This window comes from Panthera pardus, unplaced genomic scaffold (assembly GCF_024362965.1).
Source record: "Panthera pardus isolate Hobbes unplaced genomic scaffold, ASM2436296v1 HiC_scaffold_6, whole genome shotgun sequence".
Lineage (NCBI taxonomy): Eukaryota > Metazoa > Chordata > Mammalia > Carnivora > Felidae > Panthera > Panthera pardus.
The window spans coordinates 38831986-38853789 of NW_026526991.1; the positions used below are offsets into that span (position 1 = coordinate 38831986).

A 21804-nucleotide genomic window follows, 5' to 3' on the forward strand; every position below is an offset into this window, starting at 1 on the left:
GATAAATATTTTTTCCAGAAAAAAAGAGTTTTTTCTTAGATACTATCTAATAGAAATGAAATGAATACTGTATTTATTCTGCTACCGAATGAGGATTGGGAATAGTAGAAACAGAAACTGAAAAACTCGTTCTATGTCTGCTAGCTGTTCCATCATTAACAACTGTTTGTTTTCTTCGAAGTGTTAACTTTGGGTATAGTAACCCCCTATCAAACATTAATAACTTGAGCCCTGTTTTCTTCATAGGATTCAATTATTTTCTGTTCAGCAAATATTATTAAATATGTCTTTTGGCAGATGTTTTGTTTCAGGCACTAGGAAAATGGAATAATAAAAATTAGTTCTTGTCTTGATCAAGAACCTGTCTAATGGGAGATACAAATACATGTCTAAACCAAGTGTTTTATAGGAATGCTGAGGGGGCAAAAATAATTCTGACTGGAAAATTTTAGAAGCCTTTATAAAGGAGGTTGATTTTGAAATATTACTATATTTTTATTATAAAGTACTGTCAAAATACGTTGCTACCATGTGGTTCATTATAATCCTTAACAGAGGGAGAAAAGAAAGAAGAGGAAAAAGAAGGAGAAGATAAATCACAACCTAAATCAATCCGAGAACGACGACGACCAAGAGAGAAAAGGAGATCTACGGGAGTTTCATTTTGGACACAAGATGTGAGAACCTATTAAAATATAGCTACTTGATAGTATACTTAATCTTTCTAGAAGTACATACTAACAATTTCTTACATGCCTCAGATTACGTGTGCTTTTAGCTCATCACTGAATTTTGAGTCCGGTTATTAAATCAGAAAAGTTCTTCTTTATTAGGATAGTTAATGAGTACTTAGATTTTTGGTATTACTAAAAAGCAGTTCTGTCCCAATTTTGGAATAAAAATAATAATGGCTGTTATTAAAAGTAATATATATATTAGTGTATAGTGGTTGAAGTGCTGCTTTATCTTGGAGATTTTTGAAAGAATGATGCTTTACATATTTTTATTATTATTATTATATATTACTTTCAAAGTATACAACATAGTGATCCAACAATTATATACAAAATGCCCACTGCAGTAAGTATAGTTACCGTCTCATTATACAAAGTTAGTACAATATTATTGACTATATTCACTCACTATGTGGTACTTTTCATCACCTTGACTTATAACTGGAAGTTTGAACCTCTTAATCCCCTTCACCTATTCCACCTATCTCCCACCCTTATCCCCTTTTGCAACAGTCAGTCTGTTCTCTGTATTTATGAGTCTGTTTCTGGTTTTTTGTTTGTTAATTTTGGGGGCTTTTTGATTCTACATAAAAGTAAAACATGTGGTATTTGTTTTTCTCTGTTTGACTTATTTCTTTTAGCATAATACCCTTTAGGTCTATCCATGTTGTGAATGGAAAGATTTCTTTTTTTCTATTTATGGATGCATAATATTCCATTGTATCTATTTCCGCATCTTTTTTATTTATCTGTAGATGAACACTTAAGTTGCTTCCTTCCCTTGGCTATTGTAAATAATGCTACAATGAACATGGGGATGAATAGTCTTTAAGGATTAGTGATTGGGTTTTCTTCAGGTAAATTACCCAGTAAGGGAATTACTGGGTCACATGGTATTTCTATTTTTAATTTTTTGAGGAAGCTCCATTGTGTTTTCCACAGTGGCTACACCAATCTGCATTCCCACCAGCAGTGCACAAAGGTTCTTTTTTCTCTATGTCCTTGCTAGCACTTGTTATTTCTTTATGATGCTAATCATTCTGACTGGTGAAAGATGTTATCTCATTGTGGTTTTTATTTGCATTTCCCTGATGATTAGTGATGTTGAACATCTTTTCATGTGTCTTCTGGCTCTTTATGTGTCTTCTTTGAGCTTATTTATTTTGAGAGAGAGAGAGAGAGCGAGCAGGGTAGGGGCAGAGAGACAGGGAAAGAGAGAATCCCAGGCAGGCTCTGCGCTGTCAGCACAGAGCCTGATGCGGGACTTGCAACTCACAAACCTGAGCCAAAACCAAGAGTCAGACACTTAACTGACTGAGCCACTCAGGTGCCCCTCTATGTGTCTTCTTTAGAAAAATGTTTTTTCAAGTCCTCTGCCCATTTTCTAATTGGGCTTTTTTTTTTTTTTTTTTTGGTTGAGTTATACAAGGTTTTTATATTTTTGAATATTAGCCCCTTACCAGATAATATCGTTTGCAGGTATCTGCTTGCATTCAGTAGATTGCCTTTTCATTTTGCTGATGGTTTCCTTCATTGTACAAAAGCTTTTTAATTTGATAAGCCCCAGTTGTTTATTTTTGCTTTTGTTTCCCTTGCCTGAGGGGACAGATCCAAAAAACTATTGCTAAGGCTGATAACCAAGAGTTTACTGCCTATCTTTTCTTTTAGGAGTTTCATGGTTTCTGGTCTTACATTTAGATCTTTAATCCATTTTGAGTTTATTTTTGTGAATGGTATAAGAAAGTGGTCCGGTTTCATTCTTTTGCATGTAGCTGTCCAGTTTTCCAGCACCATTTATTGACGAGACGGTCTTTTCCTTATTATATATTTTTTTGCTTTGTTGAAGATTAATTAACTTACATACACGTGGGTTTATTTCTGGCTTCTCTTTTCTGTTCTGTTGATCTGTATGTCTGTATTTGTGACAGTACCATAATATTTTGGATAGGATGGACATTTTGACAGTATTTTTCTAGTTCATGAGCATGGTATATCTTTTCATCTCTTTGTGTTATCTTTCATCAATATCTTATAGTTTCTTTACTTCTCTTTTGGCTAGTTCATTATTAATGTATAGAAATGCAACATTTTTGCATATTGATTTTGTATCCTGCAATTTACTGAATTCATTTACTCTATTTTTTTGGTGACATCTTCGGAGTTCTCTATATATGGTATGTCATCTGCAAATGGTGATGGTTTTACTTCTTCCTTGATAATTTAGATGTCTTTCATTTCCTTTTCTTGTCTGATTGCTGTGGGTGGGAATTCCAATACTACTATATTGAATAAAAGTGGTGAGAGTAGATAGACATCCTTGTCCTGTTTCTGATCGTAGAAGAAAAGTGTTTAGCTTTTCACTGTCAAGTATGATGTTAACTATGGGTTTTTCATCTATGGCCTTCATTATGTTGAGGTATGTTTCCTGTAAACCCACTGTGTTGAAAATTTTTATCATGAAAGGATGTGGAATTTTGTCAAATACTTTCTCTGTACCAAGACGATCATGATTTTTATCCTTCATTTTGTTAATATGTTGTGTCATATTGACTGATTTTTATATTGCACCTTTGCATCCCTAAGATAAGTGCCATTCAATCATGGTGAATGATCCTTTTGATGTATTTGGTTTGCTAATGTTTTGTTGAGGGATTTTGCATGTATGTTCACCAGTGATATTGTTCTATAATTTTCTTCTGTAGTGTCTTTGTTTGATTTTGGTATCAGGGTAACCCTGGCCTTATAGAATGAATTCTGTAAGGACACATTCTTTCCTCTTCTGTTTTTTAGAATAGTTTGGGAAGGATAGGTATCAGCTCTTTAAATCTTTGGTAGAGGTCACCTATAAAGCCATCTGATCCTGGACTTCACTCTTTACCAGGCATTTTTTGATTACAGATTCAATTTCATTACTAGTAATCAGTCTGTTCAGATTTTCTACTTCTCCCTGATTTAGTCTTAGAAGATAATATGTTTCTAGAAATGTCCATTTCTCCTAGAATGTCTAATTTGTTGACATGTCATTGTTTGTAGTAGTCTCTTATTCTTTGTACTCCTGTAGTGTCCATTGTAACTTCTCTTTCATATTATATTTTATTTCAGTTCTCTTTTTTTGATGAGGCTGGCCGAGTTTTAAAGAACCAGCTCTTAGTTTCATTGCTCTTTTCTGTTGTTTTTTAGTCTGTATTCATTTATTTCTGCTCAGATCTTTATAATTCCCTTTTTTCTACTAACTTTGGGCTTCATTTGTTCTTTTCTTAATTCCTTTAGGTGTAAAGTTTGATTGAGACTTTTCTTGTTGCTTGAAGTAGGTCTGTATCGCTATAAACTTCCATTTTAGAATTGCTTTTGTATCCCAAAGATTTTGAACCATTATTTCCCTTTTCATTTATCTCTGGGCAATTTTTTATTTCCTCTTGGATTTCTCCATTGACCCCATTGGTTGTTTAGTAGCGTACTGTTTACCACGTGTTTGTGGTCATTGATTTTAGTTTCATACTATTTTGGTCAGAAAAGAGCTTGATAAGATTTCAATCTTAAATTTATTGAGACTTGTTTTGTGGCCTAACATGATCTGTCCTTGAGAATGTTCCATGTACATTTGAAAATACTTCCATGAATTTTGTTTTTGGATAGAGTGTTCTGTATGTGTCTGTTAAGCCCATCTTGTCTAATGTGTCATTCAAAACCACTGATTTTTCTTTCTGGATGCTCTGTCCATTGATATAAGTAGGGTACTAAAAGTTCCCTACTATTGTATGATTTTCAGTTATGTCCTTTATGTCTGTTAATACTTGCTTTATGTTTCTAGTTGCTCCTATGTTGGGTTTGTAGATATTTACAATTCTTCTATTCTCCTCTTGAATTGATCTCTATCATTATGTAATGCCCTCTTTGCCTCTTTCTACAGTCTTTGTTTTATTTTTTTTTATGTTTATTTTGTGAGAGCAAGTGCAAGTTGGGGAGGGGCAGTAAGAGAGGGAGAGAGAATACCAAGAATCCCAATCCTCACTGATAGCACGGAGCCCCCAGCAGGGCTTGATCTCATGAACCATGTGATCATGACCTGAGCTAAAATCAGGAGTTGGACATTTAACTGACTGAGCTACCCAAGTGCCCCTACAGTCTTCTTCTTTTTTTTTTTTTTTTAACATTTATTTATTTTTGAGATACCAAGAGAGACAGAGCTTGAGCATGGGAGGGGCGGAGGGAGAGGGAGACACAGAATCTGAGGCAGGCTCCAGGCTCTGAGCTGTCAGCACAGAGCCTGAGGCGGGGCTCAAACTCATGAACTGCGAGATCATGACCTGAGCCAAAGTCGGACACCCAACTGACTGAGCCACCCAGGCACCCCTACCAGTCTTTGTTTTAAAGTCTCTTTTGTCTGGGGTGGCTGGGTGGCTCAGTTGGTTAAGCACCGACTTCAGCTCAGGTCATAGTCTCACGGTTCAAGAGTTCGAACCCTGCATCAGACTGTGCTGACAGCACAGAGCCGCCTGCTTTGGATCCTGTGTCTTCTCTCTCTCTCTCTCTCTCTCTCTCTGCCCCTCCCCTGCTTGCGCTTGCTCTCTCTGTCTCTGTCTGTCTCTCTCTCTCTCAAAAATGAAAAAAATAAACACAAAAGAAAAAAATTAAGTCTCGTTTGTCTGATCTTGGTATTGCCATCTTGGCTGCCCCCCCCCCCCATTTGCATGGAATATTTTTTTTCCATCCCTTCACTTTTAGTCTGTGTGTGCCTTGAGATCTGAAATTAGTCTTTTGTGGGCAGCACGTAGTTGAGTCTTGGTTTTTTAACCATTTAGTCATCCTTTGTCTTTCCATTAGAGCATTTAGTCCATTTATATTTAAAGTAATTATCGATAGGTATGTACTTACTGCAGTTTTGTTCATTGTTTTCTGGTTCTTTTTATAGTTCTCTGTTTCTTCTCTTACTCTCTTCCCTTGGATTTGATGCTTTCTTTCATGGTATGCTTGAATTCTTTTCTTTTCAATTTCTGTGTATCTATTTTAGGTTTATAACATTCTATGTATGTAGCAGTTTATCTTTTTAATGGTCATCGCTTAAGCTCAAACACATTTTTTTAATGTTTATTTATTTTTGAGAGAGAGAGAGAGAGAGAGAGCACCAGCAGGGGAGGGGCAGAGAGAAGGAAATAGAGGATCCCAAGTGGACTCCACACTGACAGAAGAGAGCCTGATGTGGGGCTCAAACTCATGATCTGAACTGAAGCCGGATGCTTAACCAAATGAGCCACCCACGCACCCCAAGTTCAAACACATTCTAAAAGTTTTTTTACTCCTTTCTCCATATTTATATATATGACATATTATTTCCTCTCTTTTTCTGTGTGTATCCTTTAACTACTGTGTGTAGATATAATTAATTTTACTACTTTTGTTTTTTTAATCTTCATATATTAGCCAGTGACATTTTTTCCTTTTATAATTTTCTTATTTCTAGTTATGGCTATCTCTTTTCCAGTTATAGAAGTCTCTTTAACATTTCTTATAAGGCTAGTTTAGTGGTGATAAAGTCCTTTAACTTGTTTGTCTGTGAAACTCTTTATCTCTCCTGCAATTATTAATAACCTTTCTAGGTAAAGTAAGCTTTTGGATGTAGGTTTTTTCCTTTCTGTACTTTGAATATATTATGCCACTCCCTTCTGGCCTGTAAAGTGTCTGCTGAAAAATAATCTGATAACATTACAGGGTTTCCCTTGTACAAAACTAGTTGATTTTAAAGATTCTCTTTATTGGGGCCCTTGGGTGGCTCAGTCAGTTAAGCGTCTGACTCTTGATTTCTCATGATTGTGCTTGGGGTTCCACACTGGATGTGGAGCCTGCTTAGGATTCTCTGTCTCCCTCTTCCTCTGCCCCTCCCCACCCCCGTCTGTCTCTCAAAAAAAAAAAAAAGAAAGAAAAGATTCTCTTTACTGTTAATTTTTGATGTTTTATTTATTATATATCTTGGTGTGGACCTCCTTGAATTCCTCTTATTTGGGGATCCGTGTGCTTCCTGGACCTGGATGTCTGCTCCTTTTCCCAGGTTAGGGAGGTTTTTAGTTATTATTTCTTTTTTTTTTTTTAATGTTTTTTTTATTTTTTTTAACGTTTATTTATTTTTGAGACAGAGAGAGACAGAGCATGAACAGGGAGGGTCAGAGAGAGAGGGAGACACAGAATCCGAAACAGGCTCCAGGCTCTGAGCTGTCAGCATAGAGCCCGACGCGGGGCTCGAACTCACAGACCGTGAGATCATGACCTGAGCCGAAGTCGGACGCCCAACCGACTGAGCCACCCAGGCGCCCCCAGTTATTATTTCTTAAAATAAGTTTTCTGTCTCTTTCTCTCTCTCTTCTCCTTCTGGGACTCCTATAATGTGAATGTTAGTTCACATAATGCTTGATGTTGTCCCAGAGGTCCCTTTAACCTATCCTCATTTTTTCTTTTTGTTTTTTTAGCTTGGGTGCTTTCTACTACCCTGTCTTCAAGATGGCTGATTAATTATTTTGCATTCTCTAATCTGCTGTTGATGTTAATGTATTTTTCATTTCAGTTACTGTATTCTTCAGCTCTGATTGGTTCTTTTTTATATTTTTCTTTGTTGAAGTTCACACTGAGTTCATCCATTATTCTCAAGCCCAGTGAACACCTTTATGACCATTACTTTGAACTCTGTATCAGGTATATTGTTTATTTCCATTTCATTTAGTTCTTTTTCTGAGGTTTTGTCTTATTCTTTCATTTGAAACATAACTCCTGTTTCCTCATTTTGTCTTACTCTCCGTGTTTGTTTCTCTGTAATTAGGAAGTCAGCCATGCCTTCTGGTCTTGAAAGTAGTGGCCTTGTGTAGAAAGGGTTTTGTGGTGCCCTGTAACATGACCCTTCTGACCACCCGTCAACAGAACCAGACACTCCAGTGTATCCCCTGTGTGACCTGGGTGCACCCTTCTGTTTTAACTAGGCCATGAGTGCTCCAGGGGTGTTCGTGGGTGGGCTGGCCCTCATCCTAGCTGGCTGAAGGTACAGGGCTGGCTCTCCTCCTTTGAACGTGCTCCAGCCACCACCAGGCTGCCTGCTAGGTGTGATGGGCAGTAATTGTTTTCTGGGGACATCAGTCCTGACCACGACTGTCCACCAGGTATTGCAGAGCAGGAGTCACTGTGAAGGGGTACCTGCCAATACGGGTGGAATGAATGGGGACCATCCACAGGGAAAGCTCGGGTTGGGTGAGCATAAGGTAAGATAGAGGGTGTCAGAACTGGCCCCTTTGGCCAGCTAGGCAGAGGGGGTTGGAAATGGTGCTAGCTAGTACCTTCTTTCCCAGAGAAAGCTCCTATAAATCTCTGCCCCTCAAGCACATGCCCTAAAATTAGTCCATAAATCTTCATAATCTAGGTGCTTTTCAAACTGCTGCTTCTGTGCCGAGTCTCAGACCAAATGACAGAGTACAATGTCCCTTTGCAAGTAAAGCATCAGTTTCCATACAGCCCTCTGGCTCTTCTGCAGTTAAGCCCTGCTGATTTTCAAAGCTAGATGTTACGGAGGCTCATCTACCCTGTGCAGATCCCCAGGGTAAGGAGTGCCTAATGTGAGGCTTGACCCCCTTGTGGGACCTCTGTACCTGTATCATCCCTCTCATTTGTGGGTTGTCCGCCCTACCCTTCTTAATGTGGCTTTTCTATGATTTTAGCTTTGGAAGACCTGTTCTGCTAATTTTCAAGTTGTTTTCAGAGTGAGTTATATGTAACTGTTGCCTCAGTGTCCATGGAAGGAAGTGAGCTCATGATCCTCCTACTTCACCATCTTCCTAGAACTCCTTAAGATGCTTTACATTTAACCCATTTTCATGAATATGATGGTACAATATATATAACAGATCTCAAGTGATGTTTGATAGAAGTAGTGTTTTGGCTTACAAAATTTTATTTTTTTTCCCTTATCCCTGATTGTATATATGCCTGACGTTGCTATTCATATTATACAGGAGAAAGAACTCTGGGGTAGCACAGTTAATGTGAAATTTATGCTGTTTGAATAGAACATATAACTATAGAAGGGCAAACATAATCTGTTTGAGTTGTTTTGTTTTATTTAGACTCTTGGGGTTTTTTCCATTTTTTCTTTTAATTTTTATTTTGTTTTTTTAAGTAGGCTCCACCCCCAGCGTGGAGCCCAAAACAGGGCTTGAACTCACCACCCTGAGATTAAGACCTGAGCTAAGATCAAGATCCAATGCTTAACCGAATGAGCTACCCAGGCACTTCTCTTTTAATTTTTACTACAGAAAATTCAAACCTACAAAAGTAGCAGAGAAGTATAATTACCCCACCCATTGTTTAAGCTAAATCCCTACCACCTCACCAATTCCCATATTATTGAAGAAAATCTGCAGAAGATTATTTCATCTAAAAAACTTTAGTATGTATTTTTAAGAGGAAGTATTCCTTTTTAAAAATTATTAAAATTGTATTTTTTTAAGTAATAAAAATAATCACAATATATGTTGCCATACAACAAATGATCACAAAACCATGCCCACATTTTTTAAATAAATTAACAATAAGTCCTTAATATTGAATATCCAGTCAGTTTTAAAGTCCATTTAACTCGTATACACAATGGTTTGTTGTTGTACTTCTGGTTTGATTGGAATACAATAGGGATTATACATGGTGATTAATTATGTCTTTAAAGCCTCTTTTAATCAGTTTCTCCTTCCCATTTTTTTTCTTAAAATTATTTTTTGTTGTTGTTTATTTATTTATTTTGAGAGAGAGAGAGAGCAAGCACAAGTGGGATAGGGACAGAGAGGGGGGGGGGGGGAGGGAGAGAGAATTCCAAGCAGACTCCAAGCTGTTAGAGCCCGACGTGGGGCTCAAACCCACAAACCACAAGATCATGACCTGACCCAATATCAAGAGTCGGACACTTAACCAGCTAAGCCACTAAGGCACACCCCTCCTTACAGTTATTTTTGAATGAACTGGGTTGTCATATCCCTAAAATGTGGTTTAACACATTAATGTGGTTTTTTATATTTCCTTTAAATTGATAACTACCATGTTACTGTTTGGCAGCTACCAGGTAGAGAACTGATCTGATTGTTTCAGAATTCTTCTGGCAAGGTATCTTTCTTCATCAGAAAGTATCTCATGTCTGGTTGATTTTAATTGATTGCCCATTAACATTTTAGTAGCAGTAAAATAAAACCTCACAGTCTTAGCACCCTAACATACTAGCTCTTATTACTTAAAATTACCTTCTTAATAAGTCATCTGTATTAGGAGATTCATAGACAAAATTGTGTTTATTATATAGTATTTCTTCTTCCCCAGTTTTATTCAGATCAGTTCTCCCTTCAGAACTTCACTTTCTGGAATCCTACCCTTAACTATCATTGTAAAGATCCTTCCTGGGATTCATATTGGCAATATTCATCTTTTTAACTTAAGCCTACATTGAATTGTATTCTAATCAGCCATCAAGTACAGGTCTTCTTTCTCCTTTGTAGCCACATTTGAACCTATATCAGATCATATACAAAAAGAACAAAGGGCTTTGTCAAAGAAAGGGTGGTGCATAGTTAGGCAGGTTTTTAATCTCTTGTATTATTAGGCTCCCTCCCCCTTTTTTTATTATCACTTTTTTGGACCTCTGAACCTCCCCACTTTGTAAATTTCTAGTTTCTGTTTTTTGCCATGAAACTGCAGTGCTTAAAAATAATCAGTTCATTATGTGGAATTCATATTTTTATATGAATATGTTTATATTAATAAATAATACTAGCAGCAGCACCATTGATTTTACCTGGTCACTTAGTAACTTCACACATTATTTTTGCTAGGTGACAATATGATAGCCTATATACAAAGATTTCCTCTAATCCTTAGAATAATTCCATAAAGTTTTTTTCTTTAATGTATATTTATTTTTGAGAGAAAGAGAGAGCATGAGCACATGTGCAAGCAGGGGAGGGGCAGACAAAGGGAGATGGGATCCGAAGCAGGCTCTGTGCTGACAGCAAAGAGCCCAGTGTTGGGCTTGAACTCATTAACCATGAGATCATAACCTGAGCTGAAGTAAGACTCTTAACCAGCTGAGCCACCTACGTGCTCCATAATTCTGTAAAGTTTTTATCCCCTATGGGTAAGGTAAGTATGGCTCAAAAAATTTTAATAAATTTACCCTCAGTCACACTGAATATAGCTATACCAATATGCAACTAGGGTGATCTTGTTTTAAAGCCTGTGGCATTTTTTTTTAAGCCTGTGGTATTTTTATAGTGAGCCTGAGCTAGATATCTGTGAATGGAAATTTCCCTTTCCTTTTTTTTCAGCCCTTTAAAGTTTGTTGAGATGTTCAAGGCCTTTCACTAGAATATTCCCATAGTCTGGGATTCTAGGCTTTTAGCCATCTGAGACCTTGATTTTCTATTTGGTGTGCTGTAAACTTCCAAGAAATTTCCAGATGGATGAACTACCTACACGTGATAGGATTTCTGCATAAATCTTGCAAGCTTATAGAATCTAACTCTTCTTACTTAATACAATGGACTTCCTATTTTTGCTGCCTCATTATAATTGAGTGTCTAAATAGTTCATTTAACTATTAAAGCACATGTAGCATCATTACAATATAAAATGGAATACCTTCTTTCTTCTGCTAAGGCTCCAGTTTCTTCATCCCCATTGTGAATGTTTCTTACATTTTGTTTTTAGGTAGATGGTCTTTTTTCACCATGTATGCTAACCTACTTAAATTGTGTTATGCGGACAAAATAGACTTCCTCTAAACAGGGTAGGAAAATTCCCACTTAAAAATCAGTTTTCCTTTTGATCTGTTGCTGGGTAGATTTTTCTCAAGGTCATTTTAAATTAGAAAAGCCCTTAAATATTTAAATATCAACTGTTTGAAATATATTTCTACTTTTCTAAAGCAAATTTACAATCTATTTTAGAGTGATGAAAATGAACAAGAGCAACAATCAGATACAGAAGAAGGATCCAACAAGAAAGAAACTCAGGTAAGAAAGCATTATTTTTTGTGTTTAGAAGCATTCATATTTTTCAAGGATTACTATTTGCTTGTGTTTGTATTTATTCCTGCAAAACTGTTACTGCATACTGTACCTGCATGCTTGGGGATAGTGCTCAGCATTTCTCTGGGATCTGGGGTAGATGGACTGGAAAGGACACAAAGAATATTTTAGAGGCAATAGAAATATTCTGGATCCTGATTGTAGTTGTTTTCTGAATATATACAACTGTCAAAACTTATCAAACCATGTACTCTAAGTGGATAGTTTATTGTATGTAAATTAATATTCAAAGTTGAAAACAAAAAGTATCTAAAAGATACCCAGAAGGTGGGTACCTTACCAGACCCAGATTTTGCTTTTACTCACCTAAACCAAATGACTGGTACACCATGAGGAAAAGGAAGAATGGAGGTTAACACACTAACAGTATCTTCTACAGTAGACTAGAAAAGTGCTTCCACCACTATGCTACTCTCTTTTTAAAACTTGTAGCATCAGGGTGCCTGGGTGGCTCTGTCAGTTGAGCAACCGACTTTGGCTCAGGTCATGATCTCACGGTTTGTGAGTTCAAGCCCCGCGTCGGGCTCTGTACTGACAACTCGGAGCCTGTAGCCTGCTTCTGCTTTGTGTCTCCCTCTCTCTGCCCCTCCCCCACTCATTCTCTGTCTCTCTCTGTCTCAGAAATAAACATTAAAAAAAAAATTAAAAAAAAAAACCTTGTAGCATCAGCCCTTACTTTTCTGTGTAAAAGTATTAGCAGCAAAATTCTTCTGTACATTTTCTGAAATAAATAGTGTCATCAACACCTCAATAGTGTGTTTGATGACAGAACTTCCATTAGGGTTCTAGAATCCAAGTTAACTACATTACAAAATGGTGTGTGCCCTGTACATTTTTGCCTCAAAGATAAGTAAATTGGATAAGGCCAAAAAGTTCTTAAAAATTCTCAATTGCATATGAAGCTCAAGCTGTCTACCTTCAGTATATAAATTAAAAGAAATTAAGATTAAATTTTATCATAGAAAGCTGCATTACTTTATCATAACATCTGTTACATAGAATTATGTATGATAATTAATAACGTTCATTATTTCTAAAAATGGGACTTATGTTGCTTTGGTTATTGTGATTTGCTATCATTAAGTTGTTAGATAATAAAACTTTTACCTTGCAAAGGACATTAGTAATAAATCAAGAATTTTAAGTATAGGAGTGCCTAGGTGGTTCAGTCTGTTAAGCCTTCGACTTTGGCTCAGGTCACGATCTTGCAGTTCACGCGTTCGAGCCCCGTGTTGGACTCTCTGCTGAAGGCTCAGAGCCTGGAGTCTGTTTCAGATTCTGTGTCTCCCTCCCTCTCTGCTCCTCCCCTGTTCATGCGCACGCGCGCGCTCTTTCTTTCTCTCTCTCTCAAATAACCATAAAAAAAATTTTTTTTAATAATACATAAAAAAGAATTTAAGTATAACACTAAGGCAAGAAAAAGAAAAGATTAACAGATTTGATTATTTAAACATGTAAAATTAGAATATGACAGAAAAGATACCCTTATTAAAGTTGAGGCACATTTACTCTGTTTATAAAGTGAATAATCTTAACCCTCTTTTTAACATTTAAAAGATTAGTATTTGTACTATTAAAAGACTCACTTAAAAGGAGAGACAGGATATATGAAATTAGTAAGTTTTATAAAAGAAGAAATATAAATGGCCAGTAAATTTTAAAATGCATTCAATCTTAACAACCAAAGACGTGACAGTTAAAATAAAAAGTGAAATTAGCAGAAGTTAATAATGCTCAGATTTGGTATGATTACTGTTAAAATAGGCATTTTTATATAAGATTTTGGGACTGTAATAAATTCATTCTTTACTGAGATTAGTTTAACAGTACAAATCAGAAGCTCACTTACATGTGTATCCAAAAAAGGTTAACAGTAGTTATCTAAGAGGGTTGGAGGCACAGGGAGTTACAGTGAAACTTTTTTACGCTATGGTACTTTTTTTTTTTTTTTTTAATTTTTTTTTTTTTAATGTTTATTTATTTTTGAAGGAGAGAGAGACAGAGTGTGAGTGGGGGAGGGGCAGAGAGAGAGGGAGACACAGAATCTGAAGCAGGCTCCAGGCTCTGAGCCATCAGCCCAGAGCCCGACGCGGGGCTTGAACTCACGGACTGCGAGATCATGACCTGAGCCGAAGTCGGACACTTAACCAACTGAGCCACCCAGGCGCCCCTACGCTATGGTACTTTTATATGACCTCCTGGCACTGTAATTAGGGTATTTTTACTTTGAAAAAATAATTTTATAACACAGGGAGCAAGGATGTTACTATATGAAATAAGGACATCTACCATTTGAAATAAGCTAGTCATAAAATAGACCTACTATGATTCCACTTACATGGGGTATCTAAACTATTCAAACTCTGACAAAGTAGAGTTCTGGTTTCCAGGAGTTGGGGGTAGAAGAATATGGGGAGTTGTTCAATGGGTGTAAAGTTTGTTTTGCAAGATAAAAAAGTTCTAGAGATGTGTTGCACAACAATGCGAATATAGTTAACACTATTAAGCCTTACTCCTAAAAGTAGTTTAGATGGTGAATTTTGTGTTATGGGGTTTTTATCCCAATTTTAAGAATGTAAATAATCACCGTGATCAAACGATTTTTAAAGACAAAGAAATGAAATTTGAGTGATTTCTGTGACTGCTTGGAGTTTTTGTTTTTTCTTAAATTTAAATCAGTGAACCAGAGTGCAAATTGGTGAGGTGAGAGGTGATGTTTTCATTTGATATGTACACATGGATATTTTTTTGAATTTGAATAGGATCTCTTGGGCTTTTTTGGTTCTGTTCTTTTTTTTTTTTTTTTTTTGAGATATAATTGACATATAATACTGTATTTGTTTCAGGTGTTCAACATAGTGATTCATTATTTGTATATATTACAAAATGATCACAATAAGTCTAATTAACATCCATTCCTACACATAGTTATACATTCTTTTTCTTGTGATGAGAACTTACAAAGTCTATTCTCTTAGCAGTGTATGAATTTGAATCTCTCAAAAATTAAAATTTCACTTCAGAATTGTTAATTGTTATAAAACTAATGAACAAATCAATGAGGTAAAGGATTGTGTGAAAAAAAATAGGAAGCAAGTGCAAAATTAAAATTGGGTGGGTTCTTTTTTTTAATTTTTTTAAAATGCTTTGTTTATTTTTGAGAGAGAGAAAGAGAGAGCATGAGCAAGGGAGGAACAGAGAGAGAGGGAGACACAGAATCCAAAGCAGGCTCCAGGCTCTGAGCTGTCAGCACAGAGCCCGACATGGGCCTCAAACTCACAGACCATGAGATCATGACCTGAGCTGAAGTTGAGCGTTTAACCGACTGAGCCACCCAGGCGCCCCCTACAATTGGTTTTCAATTTCAATAGACTAGTAAGGCATTTTTAGTCCAAGTTAGACTTTAAATAATCCCAAAAGAACTCAATAATTTTACAGTGCATTCAGAGATAAATATAATGGAAAAATACAATTATCTAAATTCTGAAATTTTACAAACCATTCTTTTTTTTCTTTTTTTTAGCAAACCATTTCTTAATAGTTACCTTACAGAAAATTATAGATTCAGCTAGTGCTTCAGTAGAAAGGAAAAAAAGCTAAGGATGACCACCAAAAAAGCTTTGTCCCCTACTAAGACCCTATTAATCATTTCACTATTTAGATAAGAAAAGTTATGAAACATTGACATAGCATACCACTTACTTGAGAAAATTAAATCCTAATTTCCTATCCCCTAATTGCTAAACTTGGAGGAATTTATAGCTAGATTTCTAGAAAGTAAGTTTTAGGGGCGCCTGGGTGGCTCAGTTGGTTAAGCGTCCGACTTTGGCTCAGGTCATGATCTCACAGTCCGTGAGTTCGAGCCCCGCGTCAGGCTCTGTGCTGACAGCTCAGAGCCTGGAGCCTGTTTCAGATTCTGTGTCTCCCTCTCTCTCTGCCCCTCCCCCGTTCATGCTCTGTCTCTCTCTGTCTCAAAAATAAATAAACGTTAAAAAAAAAAAAAAGTAAGTTTTAAACAAAATATGTGTATACTATTATACATAAAATACTTCAAGTATTCATTTGTTTGCTTCTCATGTTATTGCTTCAAAAACAGAAAAATGAGAAAAATAGTTGCTTTGGGATATCATGTAGTTAAACTTTATGTTTCTTAATATAAACATACTACTTTCTCCTGCAGGGTAGGTATAAGTAATAAATATGTGTCTTAATCTCTCTCTTTTTTTCTTCTAATTAAAAATATTGTATGATGGGGGCGCCTGGGTGGCTCAGTCAGTTGGGCGTCCGACTTCGGCTCAGGTCACAATCTCGCAGTCCGTGAGTTCGAGCCCCGCGTCGGGCTCTGGACTGATGGCTCAGAGCCTGGAGCCTGCTTCCAATTCTGTGTGTCTCCCTCTCTCTCTGCCCCTCCCCCGTTCATGCTCTGTCTCTCTCTGTCTCAAAAATAAATAAAACGTTAAAAAAAAAAATTAAAAAAAAAATTGTATGATGGTATTTTCAGAAATTCATAAAAGATGACCATAAACTGCCAAGTGTAATTAGTTGCATGGCTATTATGCATGAAAAATACAGTGATTCTGTTCTAGAACTTCTAAGAATAATCACATTACAGTTAAAACATATAGATAGTAAATAGAGAAGTTTAGTAGTGTGACAATAGCATAAATGTTATGTTAAATTTACTTGATCTATCAAGTTGCTTTAATAAAAGTATAGAAATTTAGCATGCCTGTGTTTTTCTCTTTTTTCTAGACGGATTCCATTTCTAGGTATGTTTTATATTTTTACTGACTTTTTCTTATTTTTATTTTTAGATTTTTATTCCATGTTGCTTTTAGATACTTATGGATTTTGTGAGTTATTAAGATTATCTGAATAATAAAAATCTGTAGATGTTTAGACGACCTAATAACTGTTACCAGCTTTCTTTGTCAAAGCCTTTACTTCTAGTTAAATAGTCCCAGTAACTCACTAAGAAAGAAAATTTTTTCTTAAACCCTTACAACAGTGATAACTTTTTAAGTTTTCCTAATAACAGCAGGGGCTGATGAAACCCACCATAAATTTATTTGATGAGGTATTCTGAATCTTCTCTCCAATCCCTGCTTTAAACAAAAGAAAACCCGTGAAGACACTAAAAACTGTCATCTAGCTCAAAATTATTTACCTTTTAGAGAACCTCCACAGTGTCCTTGAGTCTAACCTCCATTCCATTTCTCTTGCCCATAATTGTTAACCAAAGCCTTGTAAAACCAAGAACAAATTTTTGTATACTACACATTTCCATTGAAATATGGAGGCAATAGCTTTTATCAAGAAAAGGTAACCTGAATTCAGAACGAGATAATAAGAGAATTCTTATGTACAAATGAGATATGTTCTTTCTGTTTAGGGCAGACCTATTATCTCTTTGGATAGACTAGTTTATCAAATCTAAAATTTTTAGACAACTGTATGCCACTTAAAGGAAAAGTGCTACCAAAAAGTATAATACACCATCAATTATAAGCCATGTTCTATGTTCTGATTTCAGAGATTTTAAAATGTAAAAAAAATGTACAATTTAAAATTGTTGAAATAATTTATCGTGATGTGAAACCAGTTCTGACTTTTGGATATAGATATATTGAATCTCTTCCTCAAATAATGGAAATGAATAATATTATAAATAACTTTCCACTTATAAAATGTATCATAAAAGTTGATTGATAATAGATGAGGGAGAATGTTATCTGCTGTTTTGGAATATCAAGTTCAAATGTAGTAGGATGCATGTTAATGTGAGCTGTAAAAGCCTTTAATAAAGATTTTGACTTTAATTCATCTTTTAAAGATATGAAACCAGTTCCACATCAGCTAGTGATCGGTATGATTCCTTATTGGGTCGCTCTGGATCATACAGCTACTTAGAAGAAAGAAAACCTTATAGTAGCAGGCTAGAAAAGGACGACTCAACTGACTTTAAAAAGGTACTTGGGTTATTCAGCTATATTTAATAAAAAAATAATTGTTGGTTGATATATTGATATATTTGATATATTTGTGTTTGGATATTATTCCTGGAACTCATTATGAAATCAATATCTTGAAATAACTTAATTTTCAGTTTGGGGCACTAAATGGTAGATAGCCTATAAATAAATAGCTGTTTTGTTGTTTTTTTAAAGGAAAGAGACTCTATTTCACACTTAAGTGTCTCAGGCTAGTATGGCGATACTGTGATTGAGTTGAAAAGAGGCATGGGTATTGGGGATGTTTGTGTGTGCGTGCGCACACATTTTTCTTTACCTATTTGTTAATAAGAGGTGGCCAAAAAAAGGGAATAGAGCTTTCCTAGGAGAATAGAGTTTTTCCTAGGTAACTAAAAAACTTGTGGTAGCTTAAGTGCTATTACAGATTAAGGATGGAAGTATTTAGGAAGTAAGTCTTGGAAACTCAACAATCTAGGATTCTATCATAGTTCTTACATTTTTTGAGCTTAGAATAAACCTGATGAAATTTGTTGGGGGAAAAAGAAGCCTTGTGATACTTGTATGTGTTCCCCAGCTATTTGGCAGCTATTTGTATCACTTTCTTACAAACTAAGTCAGCAAGAGAAGGAAGGTGGGAGTTCGATTTACATTATGAATAAGATTGTCATTCATTCGATAAAGAATTGAACCCTGAACTGTGCTAAGTGGTGAGTTTCTACTTATCAGCAGTAGATTGAAGATGCTGTCATTACACTTATGGATATCTTCCATGTAGTAGAAGAGAGAGAAGTTATCATACAGTCATACTAGTAAATGTATAATTTGAAAATAGAAACAATTATCCTGAAGTAAAGGATCTGTGTTCTAAAAGTGTATAACAAAGGAAAGTTACAGGGCCTAGAAACAGATGTTCTGAAGAAGTGAAACTTCCGAAGTGAATCCCAGAAGGGTGATTAGTTAAACTGGCAGAATGGGACAAAAAAGTTTTCTACATGAACTGCAAAGACATTGACCTGATGGTAGAACAGCACAGGATGCATTGAAGTAATTAAATTTTCAGTATGGCTAGTAGAGCAGAAGGGATGGAGGTGTGACATTGCAGTTAGGTGTGCACGTCAGGACCAGACCATACCTGTTTTACAGGGTGTTTTAAGGATATCTTCATACTGAGGACCCTGAGAAGCTATTCAAGGGTTTCTAATGTCTGAGGGTTAATGGAATGGTTGGCATATGAAATTGAGATTGTAATTTGGAAAAGTTAACTCTTGCTGCTAATAGAACAAATTAGAAAGAGGTCAGGAAAACAGTTTTAATATTAAAATAGTCTAATAAGAGATGATTTTAGCCATCTGTAGTGGTAGTAGTAGAGATGAAGGGGAAAGAAGTAGTAGATTCAAGTGTTACGAAAGTATTCAAGAAATATTTCACTTTCCTTTAAATTTCATTAAAGGAAAAATACATTCATTAAATGATAAATACAACTGATGCTCCGTCTCAGTGTCAGGAATTCAAGAGAGATTGGTAGGCAGAGAGGTTTACAGACCCCAAATGAAGATCACTTGGAAGCTGTTCAACCCTTAGCTGTAACTGTCGTTGGTCTGTAGATATGTAGTCCCTCTTTATCATATAACTGAATTTTTTTAAATGGAAATAGAAAAGTTAGATTTTTTAGTGATGTCTTAAATTTGTAACATGATCTAATTTGTTAAAGAGTTTATATGGACAAACACCTGCATAGCATAACCAAAAATTTCTGCCTTGCAACCACAAAGCATTAAAATACTTTTTTAATGTCTCCTTTAATGGCTTCTATCTCTTATTAATCTCTCTGTTTCAGTATTGCAAATAATCAATGTGAAATCTTAAAATATTAGGAGAGCAGAAAAGTAATTTGTTCTACCCTAATTTTTACAGCTTTATGAACAAATTCTAGCTGAAAATGAAAAGCTGAAAGCACAGCTACATGATACGAATATGGAACTGACAGATCTTAAATTACAATTGGAAAAGGCCACCCAGGTTTGTACCTTTTTCTGTTCATTACCCTGAAGGTAATAGTTGTGATTTATTCTGTCTAAAAAACTGGACTGAAATATTCTCAGATGTTTCTTTGAAAGATAAGTTTGGTTACTGATAATAGCTTATCAGTAAGAAGGAATCAAGATCATACAGTTTAATGATGACTTCATTTTACTTCTTTCTAGAACGAATTAACAATACAGAAGTATAGGGGTACCTGGGTGGCTCAGTTGGTTAAACATTTGACACTTAGTCTCTGGTCATGATCTCAGTCATGAGATAGAGCCCCGTGTCAGATGCTGTCAGTGCAGAGCCCACTTGGGATTCTCTCTTTCCCTCTCTTTCTCTGCCCCTACACCATGCGTGCACAGTGTGTACTCTCTCTTTCTCAAAATAAATAAACTTAAACACACACACACACACACACACACACACACACACACACACACACACACAGATGTATAGCCTTGTAGTGGAAAGTTGAGGTGTTTTTAAGCCTTTTAATGCTTATGTTGTGATACATACAGGGCTTAAATGCTTATTTCCAGAATACCAAATGTAGCAGGGTTTTAAAAGCATCTGTACAGAATCTTCTTAAGGCCGTAAAATAATTTTGTAATCACTGTTTTTTAGTTTAATGTTTTATTTATTTTTGAAAGAAACAGAGTGAGAGTGGGGGAAGGGCTGAGAGAGAGGGAGACACAGAATATGAAACAGGCTCCAGGCTCTGAGCTGTCCACACAGAGCCCAGGGTGTGGGGCTCGAGCTCACGAACTGTGAGACCACGACCTGAGCCGAAGTCTGGCCCTTAACCAACTGAGCCACCCAGGCACCCCTATAATCACTTTTATTCATTATAAATATTTTCTGTTTGTTCCTTAAAAAGTAATTTGATATAATAATGCTGGGATGAGATAGTTTGTCGTTAACGCTTTTTACCTACCTTCTATGCAGCACCCTACATGAGACCATTTTAGACAAGAAAATTGGGATAGCTGAACAAAATTCACAGCTGTATATATGATGTAGGATACATTTGATCTAGGAATTGTTTCCTAAGCTTTTTTCATGGAATACTATAATTGTGGGAGATAGTGATAGACACATTCCTTCCTCATTCTCTACCTGTTCTCATTCAAAGAGAAAAGTTTTGTAACCCAAGAATCTTGGGAAATACTATACTACATCTTAGAAGTTTTATAGGATACTATTCATGTGTTAAAAGCCTCTAAGGGGTCCCATAATTTTTAAGAAAACAAACTTGTTTAATTTTAACATGAGACCTTCTAGTATAAACACATTTCTGCAGTACAACTTTTGGAATCCAGTTTGAAGTCACTGATCTAAAAATGGCATCTCCAGTTGTATAAATGAGACTGTATACTTTCATTGGTCATTCTTTTATACTTTTTTGTAATTTTTTAAGTTCTCTATGTGAACTTCTACTTGTTACTAGGTCCCTTCTTGTTGTTAACCACTATTACATTGTGAAGCAATTGGCAATGCACAGTGGAGGCTTTGCTAAAATTCCAGGAGTTAAGATAACCTTATGAGCTTATTCAGCTCTGCAGATTCCATCAGTTGATGAGGGTTTACTATAAGGATATACAGAGAAGTAAGTCAGAACAAGAACACATTTCACAGTGAGGTGTCATAAAAACTTAGAATGTCATACAAGTTACAACTTGCTGGTTTATGCTTAGGCTTTATGGTAAACTGGAAAGTCATCTTTCTTTGGGTTGCATTAGTAGCTTTGTGAGCCTCCTCATATAAAAATATCATAACTAGTTTTCTGAAAATAGCTTTAGCTCTAGAGATTTGATCATAATGTTTTCCAAATAAAAATGTTCACTGCTTTAAAAAGAAAAAAAGCTCACTGCTTTCTACAGCAGTGTCCTGTAACTGGTGAGTCAACTAATCTGTGTTTTTACTGCTTACTACCTTCTCTGTTTTTCTGCTCTCTGCGTTACCCTGTTG

General features: G+C 35.9%; 1 protein-coding gene across 8 annotated transcripts in view; it reads left to right on the forward strand.

The window, feature by feature from the left end:
• PPP1R12A (protein phosphatase 1 regulatory subunit 12A) overlaps positions 1-21804 on the forward strand; it is a 160660-nt gene that overhangs the window by 128227 nt on the left and 10629 nt on the right. For 7 of the 8 annotated variants that reach the window (XM_019455200.2, XM_019455198.2, XM_019455197.2 and 4 more), the window contains 5 exons: positions 556-677; positions 11696-11761; positions 16589-16605; positions 17670-17805; positions 19723-19827. In XM_019455200.2, coding sequence (XP_019310745.1) covers positions 556-677; positions 11696-11761; positions 16589-16605; positions 17670-17805; positions 19723-19827 — 446 coding nt within the window. Of the gene's footprint in view, positions 1-555; positions 678-7344; positions 7419-11695; positions 11762-16588; positions 16606-17669; positions 17806-19722; positions 19828-21804 lie in introns of those variants that run through there. The other variant, XR_008419619.1, reaches the window with a different exon arrangement.